General features: G+C 33.8%; 1 protein-coding gene across 2 annotated transcripts in view; it reads left to right on the top strand.

The window, feature by feature from the left end:
* The window catches only part of FNIP1 (folliculin interacting protein 1), a 140322-nt gene that overhangs the window by 76200 nt on the left and 37551 nt on the right, over positions 1-26571 (top strand). The window contains exons 3-10 of one of the 2 annotated variants that reach the window (XM_036748845.1): positions 6905-7036; positions 12414-12514; positions 14174-14248; positions 16182-16273; positions 18928-19011; positions 20006-20077; positions 21524-21659; positions 26119-26320. In XM_036748845.1, the coding sequence (XP_036604740.1) occupies positions 6905-7036; positions 12414-12514; positions 14174-14248; positions 16182-16273; positions 18928-19011; positions 20006-20077; positions 21524-21659; positions 26119-26320 (894 nt within the window). The remainder of the gene's footprint in view (positions 1-6904; positions 7037-12413; positions 12515-14173; positions 14249-16181; positions 16274-18927; positions 19012-20005; positions 20078-21523; positions 21660-26118; positions 26321-26571) is intronic. The other variant, XM_036748846.1, reaches the window with a different exon arrangement.

Genomic DNA, 26571 nt, shown 5'->3' on the forward strand with positions numbered 1-26571 from the left:
CAGACCACCTCAGGAGTATTGTGTTCAGTTCTAGGTTCTATCATTTGGGCTTAACATACTTCTGGCACATAATTTACACTTAATAAATGCTTTATCTCTCTAGGAAAGATATCAGTAAGCTAGAGAACATCGAGAGAATGGCACCCAGATTGGTAAAGGGCCTTACATTTTTATGGGGATTGGTTGAAGGAACTAGGGATCTCAAGCTTGGAAAAGAGAAAATGCGGGTAGCAGGGCATGGTGATACTACATGTGCAGTGACATGAGAGCTGTAGCATTTTAAGGTAATGACACTTAATTCTATTTGGCTCCAGAAGGCAGATCAAGAAACAATGGGTAGAAATTACAAAGAAGCAAATTTAGGTTTGATGTCAGGAAAACCTTCCTAACAGTTATAATTATTAAAAAATGTGGTGGACTCCCTTAGGGAGATGATAGATTTTCCCTCATTTGGTGGTCTTTAATGAGCTGCCAGAAAACCACTTATCAGGTATATTAAAATGGGGATGAAATTTTGGCATGAATTAATAGACTAAATGACTCTTGAAGTCCTTTCTAATGCTAAAATTCTCTGTCATTACAATTTTTGTATTGTGTTATCTAAAGCTTATGATTAAGATTTGGACATTTCTGCATTTCTTTTTGTTCTCTTGTAATTAATCAACAACAACAACAAAAAAGAACATGACCATAAAAAGTTACTATGGTGTCAGGGAAGACCAAGAAATAACCTCAGAAGAAGACAAAAATGTGAAAACAGCTACCAAAAAACCTCAAAGAAAGACACAAAATCAACAAGAATTCCTAGAAGTGCTCAAAAAGGACTTAAAAGTCAAATAAGAGAGGTAGAGGAAAAATTCGGAAAAGATATGAGAGGATACAAGAAAATTATGAAAAGAGAGTCAACAGCTTGGCAAAGGGGGCATAGAAATATATACAAGAAAATAACACCTTAAAAAACAGAATTGGCCTAATGGTAAAGAAGCATAAAAATTTACTGAATAGAAGAACTCTTTAAAAAGCAGAACTGGGTAAGGGGAAAAAGGGTACAAAAGCTCACTGAAGAAAAGTACGCCTTAAAAATTAAAATTGGGCAAGTGGAAGGTAATGACTCCATGAGACATCATAAAACAATAAAATAAAGTCAAAAGAATGGAAAAAATAGAGGAAACTGTGAAATATCTCATCAGGAAAAACAATTGACCTAGAAAATAGATTGCGGAAAGATAATTTAAGACTTGTTAGACTACCGTGAAAAAAATGATCCAAGACTATTCTGAAGGACTTATGATGAAAAATGCTATCCACCTCCAGAAAAATAATTGACGGAGTTTGAATGCAGATTGAAGCAAAAGTTTTTCACTTTCTTGTTATTGCAGTATGACTAACATGGAAATGTTTTGCATGATTTCACATATATAATTGATATCACATTTCTTGCCTTTTCAATGAGTGGATGAAGATTTGGAGGGAGGGAAAGAATTTGGAACTCAAAAAAATTTTTTAAATGTTAAAAAATAAATAATAAGTTGTTAAAATAATCTAGAGATCACGCTATTTGGTATGTATACTCCTTGTTTTTCTGTGGCATTTACATTTGCTGTTAATATCCTTATCTGAAATCATTATTTCTTTTTTTTCTTTTTCTTCAGCTAATGTATATTGGATTTTATTCCACCCAATTACCATGAGTCTCTTTGCTTTATATGTGTTTCTTAGAAATTAGAAATTGTTGGTTTTTGTAGTTTAACCTATTTTGTACTTTGCTTTTTTTTCATTGGTAGATTCAGATCACTAATATTCAAGGTTATAATTAAATTTGGTTTTCTCTCTATTTGATCCTTTTTAGTATTCCTTTTAAAAAAACCATATTTCTTGTTTTGTTTCTAAAAGCCTCATCTTCTTACACAAACACACAGCTACCCCCATTTCCCATATCAAACATAGGTGAAATTTACCTTACTTTGTAATAATCCAATATTAATCACACACATATCAAAGACATCTAAATTTTTTTTATTTGCAAAAATATTTCATTATTTTTGGTTACTCTTTTCCAGGTATGCCAGATAAGAGTGTGTGTTTTGAGAGTCACTATTTCTCCTCCAAGTCCTACTTCCTTCTTTGACTAACCTTCATTTGTGGCACCCAATTTCAAGAAACATAATTTCATTTCTCTCAGTCCTCTAGCTAATTTAGTTTAGTCTGTTCCTTTTTCAGGGAATTCTTTTCTCACATTTCTTCTTCTTATTCTTTTTTTTTCAAAGACCTTTTCCTAGGTACAACTTAAAAGCTACTATATACTTATCCCCTCTTTGTAGGATGTTAATATTTTATCACCTTTACTGCCTACTTGCATTCTATCCTAGATTACCTTGTTTATCTATTTGATCAATTTACATTTTAAAAATCTTTCCCAGCTCTGGATTTCTCTTCAAGAAGAAATTGAATTATTTCTTATTCATTGAGGAGCAGTTTTTTCCCATGATGAAGTACATAGATACTTATAGAATACAATCCAATTTTCCTTGTTTTTCATGAAATCTTCCATCCTTTTTCATTTCTTGTCATCAAATAGTCTTATACTATTTGAGTTGATGTTTGGTGCTTTGTAAATGACTTTTCTTCTTGATCTTAAAGCTTTGAAACTCGGTAACTGCATTTTTGGGTGAGCAGTATTTAGGGTTCCTTTATGTCAGCATTCTGTGAATTCTATTAATTTTCACTGTGGTCTAATTTTTCCAGGAAATTTTCTTAAGTGATTTCTTGAAATACAGTATTCAGATCATTCTTTTTTTTTTTTTGGACCTTTTTCTGAACACCAGTTCTCAGATAGTCTAACTAAGATCTTTCTTCTAGTTTTATTGCTTTGGTTTGCAGGCATTAAAGGTCTTTTCTAGTTTTTCTTTTTTTAAAACTTTTATTGTCTTTTTTCTGGTTTTCCTTTACACATTTTTTGCCCTTCTTGAGCCAGGCTACTCCTTAGAGATCCATTGTTTCCCTGAGATTTTTTCATTGTCTTTTCAACTTTGTCATTTCTTATTTTCTTGAATTTCCATTTCAGTGACTTTATTTCCAATATGAGAGGTGCTACACTTTCTATTATATTTTCTTGTAATCTTAAGCCATTCTGTAGGTCCTTTGGCACATCTTTTATTTTTCTCTAGAGTTATACTTGGTATAATTTTTGTTCACTTTTTACTTCACATTTACTAATTATATTGGAGGGATTTTTTTCTTGCTTATTTCTTTAGTTTTTATTTTAGTCTCCTTGGAATTTTTCCCTCTGTTTTATTTGGTGCATTTGTCATTATTTTGAATTGTAGTACATGGGAGCTAAGGTTAGAAACAATCAATTTCTCCTCCATTTTGTCCAGTCATCTCAGAAATCACTAAAGGAATATACCTAAGAGTATAGACAGTCTGGGACTCATTTTAAAACAACAACAATAAGAACACAAAATAGCAAAATCTTTGAAGAGCAGAGTTTTTCCAAAATGTAAGGCATGCCCTGTCTTAGGGGAAGAGTGGAAGCAACAAAAGTATTAGGGTTTTTTTTTTTTGAGTGTAACACTTGCCATAAACATATCCACTTTTTAAAATGGAAACAAAATTCAAATTAAAGTCAACAAAATGAAAGCAGCATCATAAATTTGTTACAATTGACAATAAAAGCAGCCATGGGATTATTTAATATGGTGTGCAAAAACAAGGTCAAATTTCAGTGACCACATGTTAAATCATGTCTCAAATGTCATTTGTTACTGTCATCGTCAGTCAACATATGTTCGTAATACAGATGAATTATGCCCTTGCCCTGCTTGTTAAATTTCAGTGTGAAATATATAAATCCAAAGTTGACCCTTGTGTGGAAGTTAAATGTAACATAATATCACTCTGTCATTAATTTCTGCTTTCAAAAAATGCAGCTTTTAAAAAATTGAAATAACTTGAAACCAGTTATAAGTATTCATTTTAAATGTTTAACCATGAAATTCAAAATTTATCTTAATTTTTTAGTCTCTCATTTTAAAAATAATATCCCTTCATGATGGACAAATATATAAGAGATAATATACTGGAGCAGCTAGTACAAAGACAATAGAGACAGTTTAAGGAGCAGAAATAGGTAAAAAGCCAAAATTCAGAAAATAGAGTGTATGATACTTATTAATGGGATTTACAAGTACAGTTATTGATGGAAAGACTGGTTTTTGCCTTGTATGAATGCTTTAACTGCCCATAACATGAAGTTTAATAAATTAAAACAACATCTTGAAAATGTGCATCACAGTACATTAGCAAGACTGAATATTTTTCCAGAAAAAATAAGATACTCTTAATAAATGTGAATTAACTTTTAATGCCATGATTTTGATATCAAAAGGTTTGCTTACATTATATATAGTTGCTTAGAGAATTGCTAAGTGTAAAAAGCCTTCTAAAGCAGGAAAAATAGATGTGGACTACTATTGATATGATCCAAACAGCCATGAAATTAAAGGATGCTTGTTCCTTGGCAGGAAAGCTATGGCAAATCTGGAGAGTGAGCAAAAAAGCAGAGACATCATCTTGCCAACAAAAGTCCATGTAGTCAGTTATGGTTTTTCCAGTAGCAATGTATGGCTGTGGGGGTTGGATTGTAAGAAAATTTGAGTCCTGCTAAATCAATGCTCTTGAATTGTGGTGCTGGAGAAGACTTTTGAGAGACCCTTGGAGATATCAGTCAATACTTATAGCAATTAATTCAGGATTTTCACTGGGAGGTCAAGTACTGAAGCTGAAGCTTAAATCCTTTGGCCACATAATGAGAAGGTAGAACTTACTGGAAAAGTCCCTGATGATGGAAAAGATTGAAGGTAAAAGGAAAAGGGCCGGCTGAGGATGAGATGAATAGTGTCATGGAAACAGTGAACATGAACATGGTGGAGGAGAGAAGGGCCTGGCTTGCTGTGGTGCATGGGATCATGAAGAGTCAGGCATGACTAAAGTACTGAACAACAATAACAACACAAAACTGTGCTTGGGGACTTATATGCAAAGTAGTTTTGAATGGTTCCACTTAAACTTGATAAGTGGGAAGGGGAATTGTCTGTATAGCTTAAGCCCCTTCAAAAACAAAGTCTTCCAGTTTTGTTTTTTTGATAGATGAAGTAACAGTTGTAGGTAAACATGTTCATTTGATTTCAAATGTATAATAAACTGTTGAAACTGATAGGAAGAAAGATTCTTACATTGAGGTAATGCCACATCAAAGGAACTTTTCAACAAAAATGATATAACATGGGAGAGTTGTGCTGGATACTATTGGTGGACCTCAGTCAGTGTCAGGGTGAAACTGAGGTATATAAGTACTAGTTAAAAATGTGTCCTCTCCTGCAACTTGGGCACTCTGTGTTCTTAATTTGCATCAAGAAATGTAAGAAATTTGTTGTTCAATCATTTTTCAGTCATGTCCAATTCTTTGTGACCCCATTTGGAATTTTCTTGGTAAAGATACTGGAATGATGTGTCATTTCCTTCTCCAGCTCATTTTATAGATGAACAACTGAGGCAAACCAGGTTAAGTGACTTGCCCCAGGTCACACAGCTTGTAAGTGTCTTAGATAGCATTAAGCATATGTACTAAGTGGGATGATGATGTCTGCCTGGATTTTAATGTTAACTTATTTTATTGCCAGTAAGAATTGTTTTATTGTTGTTGTTCCATCATTTCACTGGTGTCCAACTCTTCATGACCCTATTTGGAGTTTTCTTGGCAGAGATTCTGGAGTGATTTGCCATTTCATTCTCCAACTCAGTTTATATATGAGAAAACTGAGGCAAACAGGATTAAGCGACTTTCCCAGGGTCACACAGCTAGTATCTGAGGCAGGATTTGAACTCAGGAAAATGAGTCTTCCCAACTCCAGGGTTGGCACTCTATCCTCTGCACCACCCAGCTACCCAGTATAAGAAATATGAGTGAACAACTATATACAATTTTTCAAGTTGTTACAAGAGTAATTAACTTTATAAACATCCTTTTTAAAGGAAAACCTGTTGCAAAATCATGAGATAATATTGTGGGTATTACAGGGCACTTATTTTTTCTTATTATTGCAAAACACATTTATTTGCATGTACTAAGGTACTTAGAGTATTTGAGCTAAAAAATTTGACAGTTTGGTGATAAATATAGGTGAAGCAAATTTACTTTATAACTGTTTTCTCCTGGTGTGTGTGTGTGTGTGTGTGTGTTAAGAGGACAACAATAGAGCCTATCTCACAGGGTTGTTGTGAGGATCAAATGAGGTAACATGAAAAGTGCTTTGCAAACCTTCAAGTGCTATGTAAGTGTAGCTATTATTTGTAATGTCTTCATGATAAGTGGGATTTTCTCTGTAATTAATATAAAGAAAAATACTGACCTCAATTAATGGTTAGACAATAATTATGAGTAGTAATACTGAAAAACATGGCCATCTATCATTAATAAAATAATTGTTTTATAAGTTATGAATTTAAGCTATCCAGGATTTTGTCAGTTAATGAATATTTACATGGTAACTTATTTTTCTTATATATTTAAGATTTGTATTTTATTTAGAAGAGTAACAAGTTCTTAATTTTGCATGAATAAAATAAGTTCAGTTTATTTGCATAAATTGTTTTATGAAAAGTGTGAAGTCACTTTATAATTTTTTTGTAAAGAAAAAAGGGAGAGGTTATCAGTATCTCAGGTTTGAAAATAATTGAATTTGTAGTATCTTGGCAGGCTACACAAAGTATTTTATTTTCTCAGAAATACAATTTTTAGCAAAAATGCGTATATTTTGTAAGTATCAAATAGTGAATTTTGAGAAACTTCATGCATTTAGGTCTTCTAGATAACAATACAATTATTGGGAATAATGTATTTCAGAAACTTTGCAGTGATGCTCAGGTGAAAGTCTTTGGAAAATGCTGCCAACTGAAACCTGGAGGAGACAGTTCTTCTTCTTTGGATAGTTCTATTAATTCTGCAGATACAAAAGAGCAGTGTCCCAAATACCAGGTGAGAACACTCTGACCTACCCTCATTTTACTCCGTAGTTTATGTTATTGGGTGACCAGGATATTTAGTTCTTTAAGACATCTTTTAATTATTGAAGTATGTTTTCAAAACTCCCAGGTAAGAGAACTTCCTCTACCAATGCAGGTTAGCACTTTCTCTGCAACTTAGAGTCTTAGAGAGTTTCCCAGAGCACTGAGAGATTAAAGGACTTGACTGTGTCACACAGCCAATATGTTTGAAAGGCAGAATTTGAACCTAGGCTTTCCTGGCTATAAGGCCAGCATTCGATCCTCTGTTCTACACTGACTCTCTATTGTAAAGTGTGATGAGCTATAAAATAGTAATATGTTTCAGTTCTATCAGTGAAATAAAAAATCTCTTGACTTCTTAATATGAATGCAAAAAGATAAAATGCATTTCTCTACAAGAAAAACAGATTGTAATTCATTTTAAAATGTGCTGTCCTTTTATAATATACTTCTAGTTCCATTCATTATCTGTGACTGCTTATAAACTTATCTGTGAGGCTATTAACATTCCACATAATAATAGAGCATTGACTTCAAGCAAAGTAAAAGTCATATAATATGAATGTATTTTTGACCTCTCTGCTTTAGTGGATAGCAAGTGTTTAATTTAGAAATACTAAATTATAATCTTGGAGTTTTTCTGGAGTTTATAATTGAGACGTTAATATTGGGTTGGCCTTATGCAGGATTTTTCCTCAATCATAGTATCATAATGGGTTCCTAATACTTCTATGCTACATATTTGCCAAAATAGACAAATTAGATCTGATTCTTATTTCTTTTGCCAGCTAAAATGCTAGATGTTGCATTTTGAGCATGATCAAGAATATACAGAGAAGAGTACCATGGGGCCCCAAAATATTTTTCTGTTAAACCACTCTCACTAGCCGCATGAAAGTTTAGTAAATACTTCTTAGTGCTGTAGATTGGACATTTCACTGAGAGTTTTTCCGTTGTCAGTCATCTTGTTATACTGCTTTTGTCTGCTCCAGAACTTCCATCTTGCTCATATAGGACTCTCGGATAGGTAGGCAAAGCTTTAAAAGTTAATCTTAATACCTCAAACACTCCAAGTTTTAAAATTATGATTTCGCCTTTAAACAAATCCTGAGATAGGCTAAATTATTTCCTCTGATAGCTGACCTGGATTTCTTTTCAAGTCCTCTTTTGGCTGCCTAAAAGTAACCTTGAATATCTGTCTTGCCTTGTAAAAGCATATAATAATAGGCATGGAGACCCAAATTTACCACACCTTATCTAGCTTGAACCACTGTTGGCCATCTTCTCCAAACTGAACCCCACTTTTTTAGCTGTCTAATTACCAAACATCCAGCCAGATGCCTCATTGGCTACCTACAACCACAATTCCAGCCTCTAGCAACTATCATGTTGATTACCCATTTCCATAAATCTGGCCCTCTTTAGCTATTGTTCTAGTCGCCTGCCTTAACAGCTGCTGGACTGATTGGTTATCATTGCAGTTTGGCTATCTGGGGACAACCAACACTTCACTATTGGAGCTACAAAATCTGTTGACCATCAGGCTGATTGCTTACCATCATAGATCCAAAATCTAACTGCTTCAGGACCAACCACTCATTCCCAGAGCTCTACCGTAAAATCTATATAGCTCTTGGTTTCTGCAGCTGTTGAGAGAGCCAACTACCCTACCAGCTTCAGCCACTGGAAACTGTAGGATAACCAGGCTAGCTGTTGTTATCCATGATTTCAACTTCTAATGCCCATTCTCAAAGCAGGGCTGACTAAGGACCTAGCCATAGTTCTCATCCAGAGTATGAAAGCTTCAGAGTTACAGTTATGACTCAGAGCCCTTCAGATCTTCAGATGCTTATACCAGTGCAGCCTTGTCACTAACTCACATCAAAGACACCTTCAGAAGACATGCCCCTTCTACCACTTCTAAATGTAGATAAGCAAATAAAAGAAAAATTGTGCCCAAATTAAACATGTTTATGTATATATGTATGTATAGACATAACATAAAATATCCAAGCAATAAAATTTCTAAAAGAAAAGAAAAGAAAAAGAAAAACCACAAAGTAAAATAAGCACTAGACAGGATAGAAACCATACCAAAGGTTGGAAGACAGAATACAAAGGATTAAGAAGTGAGAGGCTAAGAAGTACAGTGTATTGATAGTTTTTTCTTTCCTAGAAGTTTGTCTCAAACCATAAGGAAACATAAAAGATGATAGCTTGAAGGGATGCTAAGATCTAGTGAGTTCTGTTTTTAGGAAGGGAGACACATGGCTGTGTATATATAGGCTACGGGGAAGAATCCAATATGTGAGGAGAGATTGAAGATAAGAGAAAGTGGGGGTGATTGAGGGAGTAAGGTAAAATTCCTATCTATAACAAAATGGAATCAAATCTCAAGGAGTCATGGGAAATCCAATTTTACTAATTACTTTTAATAACAAAACTCCTAAAGGTAGTTTTACCTGTTGAAAGTAGGGGTTTCAGAATAGAAAGGTGGATTTGGGAAATGAACAACTCACAAAGATAGTGGCTGAGAACAAGATCCATGGTTTAAAGAATAGGAATGGTTAACTCTTGAAAAGGGATGGAATTGCCTAGTAAAGAAGCCATAAAAATATTTTGCTAATCTGATCATCTAAACATTGCTAATCTGATCAAAAAAACTTTAAACTTAAAAAAGGATGAGGGAAAAATGATATTGTAACGTACACAACTGTGCAGAAATTTGTTGGCACATCCTTTCTTCCATAAGCGAAAAAACTTATAAATTTGTAACTTCACTTAATGATCAGTTCATCTGTCAAAATGTGAAGAAATGGGAAACCACTATTTGTTTTCACAGAAAATAAAAACTATGAAAAGGACTCACTAATGTACTTTCTCTGTATGACAGGAAATAAGATTTGGACCCACATCTCAGACTATACACTACAATTAATTCCCACTGGATTATAGACCTAAACATAAAAAGGAAGTATACAAAAGATTGAAGAAAACTAAATACTTGTCTCAGTTGTGGAAGAAAACTTTTTTTAAACAAACAGAAACAATCATTAGGGACAAGAGTGATTATATAATGACTTTTAAAATTTCTTTACAGTAGAACAGTGTTAAAATAAAGATAAAACAGATTTTTAGAAATACAATAAATGTGGCAGGTAAAAATTAAAAGTAACTGAGCCTTATTATAATCATGTGTTAGGTACTCCTTCATATTTATCAAATTTTTAAAAAATAAAGTGAAAAAGTGCTAGTGAGATTGTGGCAAAGCAGGTATATTCATTCATTACTGATAGAATCACAAATTGTTGGACTTCTATAGGAAAGTAATCTGGATTTATTCTTTTTTTAAAATCCATGTAATTAGACCTTTTAATTCAGTAATGCCACTGTTGATAAAATACCCAGAGAATGTTATAAACAAGAAAAAAAGCCATCTCTTAAAGAGATTTATGGTGGTGTTATTTGTACGTTCATAAAAGCTAGGAACAACTTTTAAAAATAAAGAATAGGCAAATTATTAAATACAGTGTGGTATAATAGTATATTGCAGTACTATCATCAGTTAAGATAGATAAGTACAAATAACATAAAGAAATTTGGAAATGAAGCAATGCAAAGTAGAGGAGGTAAACAGAGCCTGAAAAAGAGTACACATTGATCATGATTGTGAAATACCATATTAAAGCTCTTTTGCAAATCTTAAAGTGCTACATAAATGAATGTAAATATTCATTTTTATTATTACCATATAAACCAGTATGTCCATAGGAACAAATGGATAAAGAAGAAATCTAGTGAGGACTCAGTTGGAGTGAGTGATAAGCAATTATTGTCAATTTGTACATTGAGATTCTTTTTCCAGATTGAAATAATGCAAAGTAAGTTCATTTGGTTTTACTGATATTTAATGTTAGATGTGTAACAAATCAGAAGGAGGGAGGTAATTTATTTTCCTCTCAGACTGGATTAAGAGGATGTTAGTTGAAGCTTGGAAACACAGAAAAATTGGTATAGGTACAGACAGAAGACAAAAGGTATAGATTTGGTGTTAGATCAGTTAATTAGAATATGATACTTCCAAGAGGTGGAAGTGCCTTTCTCAAGTACTTCTCAGAAACCTAGACTATCCCAATATGCATAGGCCTTTTGGTACTTAGAAATGTAAGGGTCCAAAATCATTTCCTGGTTCTGCAAATATGGTTTGCAAGCATGGTTAATTAATATGAGTATATCTCGATTAGCTGGCTTCTTAGCTCTAAATTTGAGGTTCTTCAGTATCTACATCATAGCAAATTCCTGAAAACCATCCAACTCTTAGTTATCATCTATGCTAAAATGATTAGACTTTGCAAAATTCCCCCAACGTGTCACTTTATAATACTGTAAAAAAAAATTGGACAGAGGGGGAAGGCAAGGCAGTTGGGGTTAAGTGACTTGCCCAAGGTCACACAGCTAGTAAGTGCGTCAAGTGTCTGAGGCCAGATTTGAACTCAGGTCCTCCCGACTCCAGGGTCGGTGCTCTACTCACTGTGCCACCTAGCCATCCCATTAGTAATACTTTTAATCTCTGCTCCTTCAATTCTTTTTTTGCTGGAACTACTAACAAGTAACCCAGTGATCAGTCAGTGTCATTTCTCCCTCACAGAAGTCAAATATACAGATTTGTTCATTTAATCACTGAATAATCAAGAGTTGATAGCAGCGCTAATAATCACCTCTAAATTCATCACAAAGTTAAAAGGCATAGTTCAACTCATATTTGAATAAAAATTCCTCCTACAACATAGTGAACAAGTGATCCTTGAACTTTTTTCTTAAAGACCTCCTATGAGGGTGACCAACCACTTCCCAAAGCATCCCACTTCACTTGTAGATAGCTCTAGTTTTAAGTTATTCCTGACATTAAACCTAAATTTGCCTCTTAGTTCTAAATGATAGAGTATAAACAAGCTTCTATCTTGAGGAGTTGCGATGGGGCTGGCAGCATGGCGGATGTCTACATATGGCAGCCGTGTGGCGGGAAGTGCAGTGTCCTTCTGCTTACCTTCTCCAACCTCTCCCATGGAAGAGACTTGAATAGTTCTGACAGGACAGTTGGAAAGAAAAGAAAATGACCAAGGATAGGTCATTCCCTTTAAACATACACTAAGTCAGCAGCTCTTCGTGTTCAACCTCCACTAAGGAGATTGCTTCGTCATCCCCAAAGTTCCAGAACCCTTTAGCACTGTGGCCAGCCCAGAGCATGCAGGGCAAGTCTGCACATGCTCATTCGCCTCAATTACAGTGATGTGGGTATGTTAGTAGTCACACAAATACTCTAAATATTACCTTTTTTGCCTTCTTAGGGTTCTCGTTGTTCTTCTGATGCCAATATGCTTGGAGAGATGATGTTTGGCTCAGTAGCCATGAGTTATAAGGGTTCTACCCTAAAAATTCATCAAATTCGGTAAGATTATATCAAATTTTACTTTTCTTTAGGGTAAGATAAATTATATGACTAATAGTGATAGACTGTTTCAGGTACTTTGTAACTTAATGCTGTTTAAATGCTAGGTTGTTATCTTCAGAAGCCCGTCTGACTCACAGATCTTTGTGTAGCTTTATGGGGGGGTTCATTCTTTGCTCTCAGTGGCATTTTTAGTGTAGCACAAACTCTGGTCCTTACCAGTCTAGAAAGATGTCCAGTTCAGTTATGATCCCAGTTAACAGCCTGTGCCTGCCCTCTTAGGTCCAGCTGTACTGAGTTCAGAGAGGCTCAGCAGCAATTTATCGGCCACTAGGTGATAAATTGTTTGGCCAAGCAACTCATGTAACCAATAAAAATACAAAAGGGCTTTCTACCCACTGTAGCCACTTCTACAATGGTAGAGTGAAGAAATTGGCCAGAGGATACTAAGAGTTACACAGTTTTTAGATTATATATTTAAAAAAATATGTTCTAGTGTTACTATTTTAAATGTGAATTTTTTCCCAACAATTTGATATAGTATTAGAGGAGCTGGGCAAGATGAGTGTTTAACTGCCACCACCCACATTCTTGCCCCCATCACCTGTTAGCTAGAATTTTCTAACAGCCTACTAATATATCTCTCTGCCTCTCATCTTTCTTCCTACAATCTATTCTTCACTCAGCTGCCAAAATAATCTTTCTTAAGCACAAAACTTTCAGTGGCTCCCTATTAACTCTAGGATAAGATACAAACTCCTCGGACTGCCTTTTAAGGCAAACCATAACCTGACTTCACCTATCTTTCTAGATTTATTTCATTTTACTCCCACTAGCTATGCCTTAAACTCTCCATTCTTCTTCTGTGATTTCAAACAATAAACTTCTCATGTGTAGAAGAATACACTCCCTCTTCTACCTTTGTGAATCTATATTTTCCTTCAAAATTCAAAATTTCCTTCACTGAAATCCTCTCTCCTACTTCTCATCCCAAACCTAACTAATATTCCTAAAGCACTTTGTCTGAATTGGCTCCTCTGCTCCATTACTTCCTGCTGTGTATTATATACTTATCTGTATGTGTTTGATGACCTCTTCTCAGTAGAATGTAACATGCTATTTTTCTTTTTGATTCCCAAGTCCCATCACAATGCCTTGCACATAGTTCATGCTTATTGTCATTGTTGGTGATGACGGCTGATATCACATGAAGTATAAAGATAATCATTTTAAAGCTTAATTTTGTATAAACATTTAAGGTTTACAGAAAGCTTTATGTACATGATTTCATTTGATGCCGATAACTGAATGAGGATAAGATTTTACCAATTTTTTCTGTTTCATTGATGAGAACTATTAGAGAGGTTAGATGACTTATTTAGTAAGGTCTGAGTCTAGGTGTCTCCTGATCCAGCCTTATTTCTGCTACCCTAAGCTTCTCCACAGCTACTTAGAAGAAGGCCTCTAATACTCCCAAGAAATTCCCCTATGGAGGTTGTATTGATGGATATGGACAAAAATTACTCAGAATGAGTGGATCCAGTAGTGATCTGTATTGATGGAGGGAGTAATCTTACACCACTGATAACATCATTTCCATCAATATGGAGTAAACATAACAAAATGTCTCAAAATGTTATTTTCTCCTTTTTCTCATAGTTCTCCTCCCCAGCTTATGCTTAGCAAAGTTTTTACTGCACGTACTGGAAGTAGCATCTATGGAAGCCTAAACACGTGAGTATCTATAGATTCAGTAAGAAGCCAAAATGAAGAACTTAAGGAAAACTGAGATACCTATATAATTAGTAATTAATTTTAACAATATTATTCAGGATCAGCAGTGTTGAGTCAAATTTCTTTGTTCTCTGCCTATATGTACTTGAAGATAATTAAGGTAAATAAGACCAGATTTTCTCTAGTTATATCTTGTTGGGACAAAAGATGTTAGTTGTATCCTTCTGACTTAGTGGAAGACAAATGTGGAAGTATGCAAGACATACACCATTGAAGTATATATGTATACTCCTATATAAGTGCCACATATGCAAGTATAAACAGATCAGGGCTAAACACAAGACACTAAGTTGGGAGTTGACTGGAACTTTAGGGACATCCAGTATGACACCTTTATTAGATAAATGAAGAAGATGAGTTCCAGAGGTATAGTGACTTGCATAGTGTCATACAGATGTTAAGCAGTAGGGCTCAGACTCTGTAATAACAATTCAGCTAGCAGCTGTTGTAGGGTGTAAGACCCAAGAAGACCAGCAACAAGAGCTGCCAGCACAGGTTCTTTGATCCTTTTATTAAGGAAAGTAACTTTAAGGGGTTAACAATCTCACTTTAATCACACATACAAATACCATTCACTTAGTTCAAGAGGAAAAGCCAGCAACCTGAACTTCAGAGCAAATACAAATAAATTATAAACATTCCAAATACCAACCAACATCTGGGTTAGCAAAGCCTCGGGGCAGTTACAATAGCTTGCCCAGAGTCACACGCCACTCTTCCAGTGAGTGAGAGCCCCCCTGGAAAAATGCCAACCTCTGAGTTTATATATCCTGTTCAGGGTCAAAGGGCATCTCAAACCCACCTGACCGAAAAGCATCACCAACATGTGACTCAAACCCATGTAAACTAGGCTTTCCCTTGAGGCAAGCAAGTCATCAAAGACTCCTGATCTAATCAAAGAAACAAAGGCCAGACTCATCAAGGGCACTTGACTGAACAAGTGCTAAAAATAAACAGTAAAAGAAAGTCCCACCTCAATTACTGATACAGACTCAAATTAAAATGATTTTCTAGCTCCACATCCAAAGATCATCCACTAAATTCATGCTGCTTACTCCCATATACCAGAGTCCTCTGTGTTTCACCTTGCCATATTGCTGTTTCCAGTATTGGCTTCTATAGGTGTCCCCCTTCTGCCCTTAAGCTTCCTGTAACATTGACCCTCACTACTCCAGTGTTGAGGCCTTTAATGCTAACTTTTTAAAAATCTTAGTTTCATGGTTTTGTGTTCCTTAGCCCAAGTTCGAGATAGTTACAAAGCTATATCTTTTCTTTTAGGTGAGAAGGAAATGACAAAAGAGTCTGTTAATATTTATTTCTCTGAACTAAGGAACAAAAGTTTTTATACCATAAGGCTTTTAAAATAAAAAGCAATTGTTGAGTTACTTCTGTCTGTAATTATTTAGTAATACAAAGTGGAAATGAATGAGCCATAGTTGAATGACCTTAACTGGTCTGACTGGATGTTGGAAGTTTTTGGTCCAATATTTTTTATCTAAAAACTCCCTTAAAAAGCCTTAGAAGATAACCGAAGAAATAGGAAGTTAGCTCAAGTACAAACTCTAACCATATGAAGTATTTTTTGGCCAATATCCCAATGACTTAGCCCTTAAAATCATTATAAATATGTTTTGAGGTTTTTTTTAAAGATAGGAATTTAGATTTTGAAGACTGGGATTTTAGATAGATTGCCTACCTTATTGCATAATTGTTAGAAAGCGTTTCAGAATTCTTGTTTATTGTGATCATTACTTGGATTTATAAGTATGTTGAATCTTTTTCCCCAAACTGAAGAGTAATGTATCTGTAGTGTACCTTGAAATTATTCTTTGAAAAATAGTGTTGGCTAATCAGCTTATTTTTCTTTCCTCAGGCTACAAGACAGTCTTGAATTCATTAATCAGGACAATAATACATTAAAGGCAGATAATAGTACGATTTTCAATGGGCTTCTTGGAAACATAGGTAACTAATTTCTTTGTTCACTACCTTATTTGTAAATTCCTTAAATGTACATTTTGACAAAAGTAGTTCTGAAATAATTCTGAATTATAACAATTGGGTTATAAGATAGAATGCTTCCAAATCTTAAAAACAGAAAAGACTTTTAAGTCTTAACAATGTGCAGCCTTGTTATCCTTTCTTCCTATGTTGGAAAATTTAAATACCTAATTGATATTTTTTCTTGAGTATTTAAATGGTATATGACATTGTGTACTTATTAAAATGTTACTTCCCTATAGGCATTCAGGTAAGACATCTTAAAGGTGTTATAGCCAGCTCTGTCATGGTTTCTAAAACAGATAACTGTCCTTTACTCATTTCAATGAAAAGAGACTAAATTATTGAAAGACACAAAAATAATTGCCCCGTCTGCCAGGCTAACAATAATAGCTACCATTTATATAATGCTTTAAAGTTTGCAAAGAGCTTTACAAATATCTCTTTATCCTCACAAAGCCCTTGGTAGGTAGGTGCTATTATCCCCATTTCACAGATGACAAAACTGAGGCTTAGAAGAAGTTAAGTGACTTGCCCAGGGTCAAAGTGCTTGTATGTGTTTGAGGCTGAATTTGAACTCAGGTTTTCCTGACTCCAAGTTTCTGCACCCTATCTACTACATGTTTCTCTGTTAATTGAAATAGAGAGTTTGGTATACCAGAAAAGTGAAATTTAGCTTTCAAATGGATTTCCACCGTGTATGAAAAATCCATTTTCATGTTCCTAAAAAACATTTCTTCAAAACACCAATATATTTAGTTCTTTTGTTACCCTGGGTTTTCTGTTGTTGTTGTTGAATGTTCTTTTGAGTAGAAAGAGCTTAACTGCCTTTATGGGACATTTGATTTAACTTGAAAATAATTTAATTATGCTGCTGCTCATTGCAGTTTCAGTACTTTTAAGAGCTATGTTGCTACAAGGAATATAAAACCATGAGGATATGAACAAATGCTTCTCTGATTCTCCATTTGAGAATATTTCATTTAAGAAATTAAATTGTACTAAAAGAACAGAATTTTATATTTTGCCTAATTTTCCTAAATATAACAGTGTATTTTTTCCTTAATTCCCTAGCTTTTCAACATATTATTTACTTAATACATCTTTATAAAAAGTAGAATTCTCTCGTTTAACTTAGCAGTTATTTTAGGATGAAACAGTTTTTACTTTTGAACTTAATGGTTTTTGTTGAGTAAAATGAGTATTAACAATAATGATTGCTTATATGTATATTTAGTTTCCAAAGTGCTTTGCATATGTTATCTCATTTACTCTTCATAATAACTCTTTGCAGTAGGTGATATTAACATTCCTATTCTACAGATGAGGAAACTGAGTCTTAGAAGAGGTTATGTAATTGGTCCAGGGTCAACTCTGTCTTCTGCTATCTACAAGATTTTATACCTTTGAGAACTGAAGGATTCATTAACAACTCTCTGTACATTTTGCTTTATACAGAATTCTTACTGAAGTAAAAGTACCATTTACCCATTTTAGCACTACATTCAACAATAGTGTTTTTCCAGAAAAGGAATATATTCCTTCCTCTGCTATAGTTTGCTTCTTGTGGAAAGTATGTTATTGAAATATTTTGCTGGAAACATAATAACATTTCAGAGGAGGAGCAGTTTTCTAGCCATTACAAAGTTGATCTTGGACTTCTTTAACAAAATATTTCTAATGTCCATTTGGAAATGAGGGAAATAGTTTTTCCACGTAGGATAAAGTCAGAGGTCTTTAACAAGTTAAAGGAACAACAAGAACAACAAACCCTGTATACCTCATCATGATTTTTAATCGAGAAGTTGGGAGGATTTTTCCTTACTCTTTCCAGTCTAATTTGAGGACACCAAAATGAGAGCTTATTAAATTGCTCCATAGAAATGTTGAAGACAGTTTTGTCAAACCCCAAATCTGACTTTGGAGTGATTTTGAAGATATTTAAGTTAGGGGCAGCCAACTGTGGCCCAGGCACTCGTTAGCTTGCAAGATAACTTTCATTCAATTCCTAGAGAAATTCTTTGTGCTACTATTCAAAAACTTCCTGCTATGATCCCAACCAAGAAATCTTTTACTCTCTTAGAGTTTACTGTGGCTATACTGTGCCTTTGGATAGCTAGGCATCTAACTTCATGAAGTGCGTTTGGAATCCTGGCCTTTACAAACTCCATTTCCTTGATCTGAATTTTATTTCCATTTCCTCTTTTGTTTCTAGTTCTAACTTGGTAGTCATGGATAGACCCATTTCTACTTTGTTTTAAAGCTTGTGTTTGTTAATATTTCTTTTCTGTATTTGTTATGGGATACATTCTCTTTTCTTGGGCATCAGTGTGATGCTTTCTTCTTTTTCTAAAGGTAGAGTGCCTCTACAAATTCTCCACTGAGGCTATGAAATTTTTACTGTTTAAACACATTATAACCAACCTGAAGGCATCTGAATTTAACAAGAATACTTGCTACAGCTTGAACTTGAGTTCTTATTTATGTCAAATTTGTTTTCCTCCATATCTGCTAGTCTGCCCCAACATATATGTTGCTTTACCTTCCTTTTGAAAGCAGGTGCCGTTCAGCTTTACTAACTTCATTCTTTCGTATGTATTTTACATTTCGCCATGTAGGTCTTTCACAGCTTTGCAGCCCTAGGAGGGCGTTCTCTGAGCAAGGCCCGCTCCGCCTGATCAGGAGCGCCTCTTTCTTTGCAGGTTTGCAATGTGCCGTGTGGTAGACTAGTTGGTGTGACCAAGCTACTAGAATTTGGTAGTTTAGCTTTGGAAATAAGACACCAGTTGAAAGTTGACTACGAGTATGCAAGAAAAAAAATACCTTTTGGGTAATAAGATCCATCCCCTAATTACGAATTTGATTTTACTATTCCTGGAAATCACATTTTCATTGGAATTGAGTATTTTGGAAATCATATTTTCGTGAAATTACATTTTGGTGATTGTTTTCCAATATTTCTTTGAGTTTTGGAAGTGCCAAACCCAATTTCAGTTTGCTATTTGCTGCTTAATAATAGGAAGTATAAATTCTTATGTGCCACTCAAGTTTCCTCTGAGGTCTTATTTCTATGGCTAAGTAGCTTTTGTTTCATAGTTCACCAATTGCAAAAATAAAATAAAATCCACTCTTCATTTTCTTGTAAAATTTCTATCCACACTTTTGATATAAGAAATTTTCTCTTTATGACAAAGACTCAGTTGAACAAGTACCATTAAAATTCTAAGAATATACATCTCTGTCTTGATTTTTTACATCACAGAATGAATGATAATTGAAATCAAGTATAGAATCTATGCTTCTGCTCTTCTTAGCCAATTGTTGCTATTCTTTTTAGTTTCCTAAATACATTTTTGTATGCAATATAAGATTACATTTGCCTGGCTGAAGTCTTAATGGGACTTGGATAATTTTACTTACTTTTTTGGTTCACAAAAAAGTATGAATTTGGCCTTTGCTTCTTTCTATATTAAATAGTAGTACTCAGTATGTTCCACATATGATCTTCAAATAAATCTCTGGGCTTGTTCAGCTTAGCAGCACTTCGTTGGTGTTGGGGGTGTGCCATGCTGTTGGAAAATAAAAGATAAATGAATGCATTGAGATGAGCATGATTTAGTTTTGATAATTAAAAGGAGTGCCACCAGTCTGAACAAAAGTTGATTTTGTACTTGACAGGCTTGCCTTTCTTTACAGTTCACAGCAACCCAATGGACATGCCTGGAAGAGAACAGAATGAAGACAGAGACAGTGGCATAGCACGCTCTGGTAATGCATTACATTTGTTTAATAAAGGGGCATGAATGTTTGGTATTGTTTCCTTGTTGTGTGATATAATTTTTCAAGCCCAGTTCTTTAGTGTTTGGTATCATGTAAGAAAAGAACAGAGGTGTAAAGTATTTAAAAATATTGTACTCAATAATACATATTTGATAAGTAGCTTTTCACATTTTTCATGGCATTACTCAGTAAAGAATTAGGCTTCACCAATGAAAGTAAAAATGCCTATATGTTGCCACTGTGTGGAATTGTTTTGCTTTACTTCACTTATTTATTAGAAGGAAAAGTGGAAAGAGCCACTGGAAAATGATACTGAAAGGAAAAAAGAGAAGAATATTAATAGGACAGTTTCTTAAGTTTACAGAGACCATGGCAAGAGAGCAATGGTCTGCCACTTGGTATAGTTCTGATTGCCCAAATAACAACAAGAGGTATTTTACACAAAGATTTTAGTTTTTTTCTGCAGTGTGAATTCTTTCATGTAGGGTTTTTTTTTTTATCATCGCAGGACTTTATTGGAGCTATGCTCAAAAAACAGTCTAGTCCACTTTGCCCAGAGTGAACCTATTAGACTGATTTTAATCTCTCATACTTTTGTGCTTTTTGTATGCATTGTGCCGGTGAAGTTCAGTCACTAAATTTGAATTTCCCTGATGCTGAGTGTCTTTGAAGACAGAAAGTATTTGTTGAGATACTTACCCTTTCTAATTCAATAATCTTATTCAGGGGCCTTAAGACATAGTTGAAGACAATATCTCTTAAATTGTCCTTTCCTTTTCTATACTTAGATTTTTTTTTCCCATTAGAGTAAAATTTTTAATTTTATGGTTATATTTAACATTATTGTGCATTTTAATCTGTTTGTATCTATGTACCTTTTATTTTTCCAGGATTGATTTTCTCAAGTTTAATTTTTCTCTGCAGCAATAAGTTTTACTGGAACAATTTGGGCCAGTTAGTTTTATAGCCACAATTTTCTTTAAAAAGTAGGGTTGTGACATTGAATATCCCACTTGTTAAAGAAATATTTTGTTAAATAAGTAATGTAGACTGATTAATTTATTAATAACATACCATGTAGTTTTAAAAATATATATGTAAAGTTTAAGATGACAGTCAAATCTTTGTTTTTGATTATGACAACGATATGTTAATTCACTGAACACTTTTAAGCTTTCTTGCTAAAAGCATTGAAACTTAAAAACATCTCATGATTTTTTTTTCCCTCAGTAATACATTATTTAAAAACAAATAAGATTTTAGGGGTTCATGAATAATTGAAGGTCACAAGTTGAAGGTTTAGTAAAGTCTGTATTTTGTGTTTACTTTTTATTGTTCTACTCATCAGTTAACATAAATTTTTTTATACTCATAAGCTGTTAAATTTTAAATCATGGATTAAAATGATTCTTTTTATTTTCATTTTTCTAACAGCATCTCTTAGCAGTTTGCTTATTACTCCATTTCCCTCTCCAAACTCCTCACTTACCAGAAGTTGTGCTAGCAGTTACCAACGACGCTGGCGACGCAGTCAGACAACAAGTTTGGAAAATGGAGTCTTTCCTAGGTGGTGAGTGAATTAACAAACAAGGAAAATTGTTTATATTCCATAGCTTTTTATCAATCTCACTTAAGTTTTCTTATCTTTGGCTTTATCTTTTAAAATATATAGTTGTCAGTGTATATACATGTAGTTCTACAGGGTGTTCCTAAAGTCTGGACACAGAGGCAAAAATGCATATTTTCAAGAAATGAAATGATTAAAATTTTTATTTTAATTGGAATATTAACAAATAACTTCTTCAGTATGATTTCCATCATTTGTGATGCACAGGTTGACGTGCTTTCCAAGATTCACGTGAACTGGATGCAATAACTCCACATTGCCGTCAGTTGCCTATGTGTCCAGACTTTAGGAACACCCTGTAGTATTACTGACTTGCTTTGCAGAAGTCTTTCCGTATTTTCTTGTATGTGTTATTTATAATTTTTATTTGAAACATTATATTCTATTAATATACCATAATTTTTAACTACCCTTCAGTACACACCATGTTTAAAAATAATTTATTATGTATTTAATTTCTTAAGAGTAAAACTAAATAAGCATTTATTGATAACTCTTTATACTTAAAAGTAATTTCTATATGCAGTATTCCCATAATGTTTTAATGGCACCTACTGTATAGTTTCATTCTTCATTCATCTCTGTTATATATTTGTTCTTCCTTGATCATTGTTGTAGTCAATATATGTTCTATTCCTCTCATTCTATTTTCTGTGCCTTTTATAAATTTTTGCAAATTTCTTAATATTCCTCATATATCATTGTAATTACTTTGTTCTAGTATTCTCTTAAACTGACATACCATAATCTATTCAGTCATTTACCAACTATTGGACATTTAAATTGTTTCCAGTACTTTTAGGGCATATTTCCCAAAATGGACTCATTAGGTCATAGGATATGATTATTTTTGTGAATTGTCTATTACTGCATAGCTCTCCAAAGAAATTATGTTTTCTTTTTTTTAGTTACTGAAACTTAAATAGACAATAAGAAAAGAAAAAGAAACATTATAAACTTAAATACTGAAACTTAAATACATACTAAGAAAAGGGGAAAAAAGCATGTCATGTGCACAGCAGAATGTTAGAGAGAAGGATTCAAAATATATAGCAGTAAATTTCCATTTCAGGAAAGCCTATATAAGTACTACCCGTTATGTTGAGAGCTGTTTGTCTTTTCTTTCTTTCCTTGTTAGTTTTCTTTTGTTCTCTGATGTGCAGTTTTTACTATGCTTGTTTTTTCACCCTTTCTTCCCTCCTTCCTCCACCCCCAGAAGGCTATTATTAAGTGTAGATATATTCATATATAGATATAGATACACATATGCTTGTACATACATACATACATACATACATATACACATAGACATACACTTTCTCTAACATATTCTACTTCTGATCTTTGTTTTTATGTTTATGCGTATTGTATTTCCTATCTCTCCTAACTCCTCTACTTTACTTCTACCCTCTACCTTGCACTCCTATTACTTAACCTAGCCCCCCTCCAAGGATCCCTCCCTTATCCTTACATTCCCTTAAATCTAAACATTCTTCTATACCTCTCTTGAGTCTATTAATTATCAGTACTGTCAGTAATGTGTATGTACCCATTTCTCCACAATCCTACTAGCTTCATACTTTTAACTATTTTTTACCAATTTTTGGCAAGTATAAAGTAGAACCTTGGAGTTTGAATTTCTATTTATCTGATAATTAGTAAGGTTGAATTTTTTTAAGTAATTATTTAAATATGTATATACTCATTTGTGAATTGCCTTTTCATATCTTTTGGCCATTTGTTCAGTGGTAAACTCCATATTTCCCTTGAATATTTGTATTAGTTTCTTATAAAATTTAGGTGTCAGGATTTTATCTGTTATATTTTTGGCCAGTAGTTTCCCATGTTTTTTTTCCTAATTACATTATTTTTGTAGTGTAGGATTTTCTTATTTTGTGTACTCATATTCTTTTATAAATAATCAAATTCTTATCTTCTGTCATTTCTTGTTCAATAATCAATTACCTGTTCTCAATATTTAAAAAATAGATTGTTCCCTCTACCTCCATAGCATGATTCTCATCTGACCCCTTCTGTCTACCCAAAGAGCTATCACTTTAATTCATGCCCCTCATATCTTTTCACTTAGACCAGAGTTGTCAAACTCACTGCCCATGGGCCACAGTACTCCTAAGTGTAACCTGAATCAGATTAAAATGTAATTGGAAAATGTTTAACAAAATCAATAAAAATATAATAAAGTATAGATAATGTTGATTTGTGGTTTTCTAAGTCAATATGTGGCCAGCAGGGATCCATTTCTATTTAAGTGTAATGCCACCGACCTAAACTATTGCAATGGCCTATCCATTAGGCTCCCTAATTCTCTTCCCATTCCAGTTCATAATGCTGTCATAGTGATTCTGCTTAAGTGTAGATCTGACCATGTGTAACAGCAAGGCAATAAACAAAGCATCAACAATAATCATGAATATGCCTATGTAGTTCTGTATCGCAAAGTATGAGAGGCTCTCCATATAGAAGGTAGAAGTAAAACATTTATTCAGACACCAGATTACCAGATCCCATAACCAGGCAATCTGGTCCCACAACCAGTCAGCCCACTTTATCATAACAGCAAGGAACTTAAAACACAATATCACAGCATGGAGCGTCGCCATCCCAAAACCCCTGCTGGGGTCTTCCCAAAAATTCACAACAAGTTGACTTTCTTTTCCTCAGCTCTAACTGTCATGATGACCATTCATAGCCATAATGGCTCCCTCCCAGCATTTCCTGTGACACAACTTCCTTTTCCTCTCAGCAAGCTCCTCCCACCACACGTGTCTTAGGCTTCCTGTGACATAAGTAGTCTCACATGGCCTATTAATGGGTGGGAAAGATCTTTCAATCTAAATTGCTATTACACCATATCACTCTACTATTCAGTAAATTCCAGTGGCTCCCTATTATCTCTAAGATAAAATATAAACTCTTCTGTTTAGCTTTCAAGACTTTTTACAACCTGGCCATAACCTTTCTTTCCATTCTAATTGGATAGTACTCCACCTGTCAAACTCTTTTATCCAACCAAACTAGCCTTCTCTCTGTTCCTCAGACATGACTTTCATCTCTGTTCCTATACACTGGCTATCCCCCTTGTCTGGAACGCTGTCATTTCCTCCTTTCTGCTTCATAGAATCCCTCTCTTCCTTCAACATGCAGATTGAGCACCAAGTTCTATGTGAAGCTTTTCTTCATGCTCTTCAACTTCTGTTGCCCTCCGTACTAAGCTATATTGTATTTAACTATTTTATAGTTATCTTTATTTAGTTCTCTTTGTTTTTTGTGCACATATTTATATATGTCCTTATTATCTTATTATCACTAGCAAATAGTATGGCCCATAGTAGGCACTTAATATTTATTGAATGGTTGCTTTTATAATTCATTTTCTAAGACTGGAATTTTTATGATATGTGGTATGAGTTAAAGTTATAAATTTATCTTCTTCCATGTTGCTATCCAGCTTTCCCATTTCTTAACATTTAAGTGATAACTCTTTACCCTAGTGTTTTATTTTCTCTAGGTTTCCTTTGTATGTTTATTTGGTTCTGTTTCTGAGATTTCTCAGCACAGTTCCTGACACATAGTAGGTGCTTCATAAAGCCTTATTGATTGGTTACAGTTCTGTTCCACTGATCTTTATTTAAATTTTGGCTCAATATGATAATTTCTTTGTAATAGATTTTAAAGTCTGAAAGGGCAAATTCTACCATCATTTGTTTTTCTCCCTCCAAACTGGCCTTGAGGATATTTGCCTTTTGTTTTTCTGTTTTAACTTTTGTTATGATTAAACCCACCTCTACTTAGGAAACTATTGGTATTTTCATTGGCATTATAATCAAATCTATTATGGAATGTTATTATTTTTACTGAGTTATTTGGACTTCTTAATGACCGCTGAATGACTAATGACTAATGACTTCTGTACTACATTTTATAATTCTTCTTATAAATAGTCATATTTGTGGCTAGGTAAGGTATAAGCTATATTTTTAGATGGAGAGATCACCATAATATATGACAACTGATCTATAATTGTCAAGGAACAACAAGAAAAAAAGATAAGTCTAGGCTTTACCAAGAATTTGTTTTGCTAGATGCAAATGAACCATGAAGTTTAAAAGTTGTAAACCAGGATATTTAGTTTTTGAATGACTTCTAAATTACCTAAAAATCAGTTCTGCCCCAAATTTAACTCTACAGTAAAATTTTAAATAAAATTTATCTGTTATAACAGCAAAATGAAAGTTTAGAAGGAGACAATAGACAAGGAGTTCCTCATATACCTTTTTAATTGTTTTGACTTTTTAAAAGAAGACCTTAAGATAAAATCCATTATTTAATTGCCAAGAAAATTCAATTGACATTTAAAGTAACTACATAAACTTTTTTATAGGTCAATAGAAGAAAGCTTTAATCTGTCAGATGAAAGCTGTGGCGCAAATCCTGGAATTGTTAGGAAAAAGAAGATTGCAATTGGTGTAATTTTTTCACTTTCCAAAGATGAAGATGAAAATAGCAAATTTAATGAATTCTTTTTTTCACACTTTCCTCTCTTTGAAAGCCACATGAACAAATTGAAGAGCGCGATAGAACAAGTAAGTAGTTTTCACATTTAGTTTTACATCTGTTTATCCTTTTTTAATTTCTTACCTGCTCTGTTAGGAACATGTTCATTTATTCATTCAACTGGAGATTTACTGAATGCCTGCTACATTATGATATGTACAATATAGGAGGCTATGGACATTTCTAAGACTCAGTACTGGCTTTATTTTTTTATATTACTTTTAAAAAAAATTTTTAATTCCTTTTTTTATTGAGTTCCAAATTCTCTCCCCCAGCACCT

Source organism: Trichosurus vulpecula, chromosome 3 (genome assembly GCF_011100635.1).
Source record: "Trichosurus vulpecula isolate mTriVul1 chromosome 3, mTriVul1.pri, whole genome shotgun sequence".
In the NCBI taxonomy this organism is placed as follows: Eukaryota; Metazoa; Chordata; class Mammalia; order Diprotodontia; family Phalangeridae; genus Trichosurus; species Trichosurus vulpecula.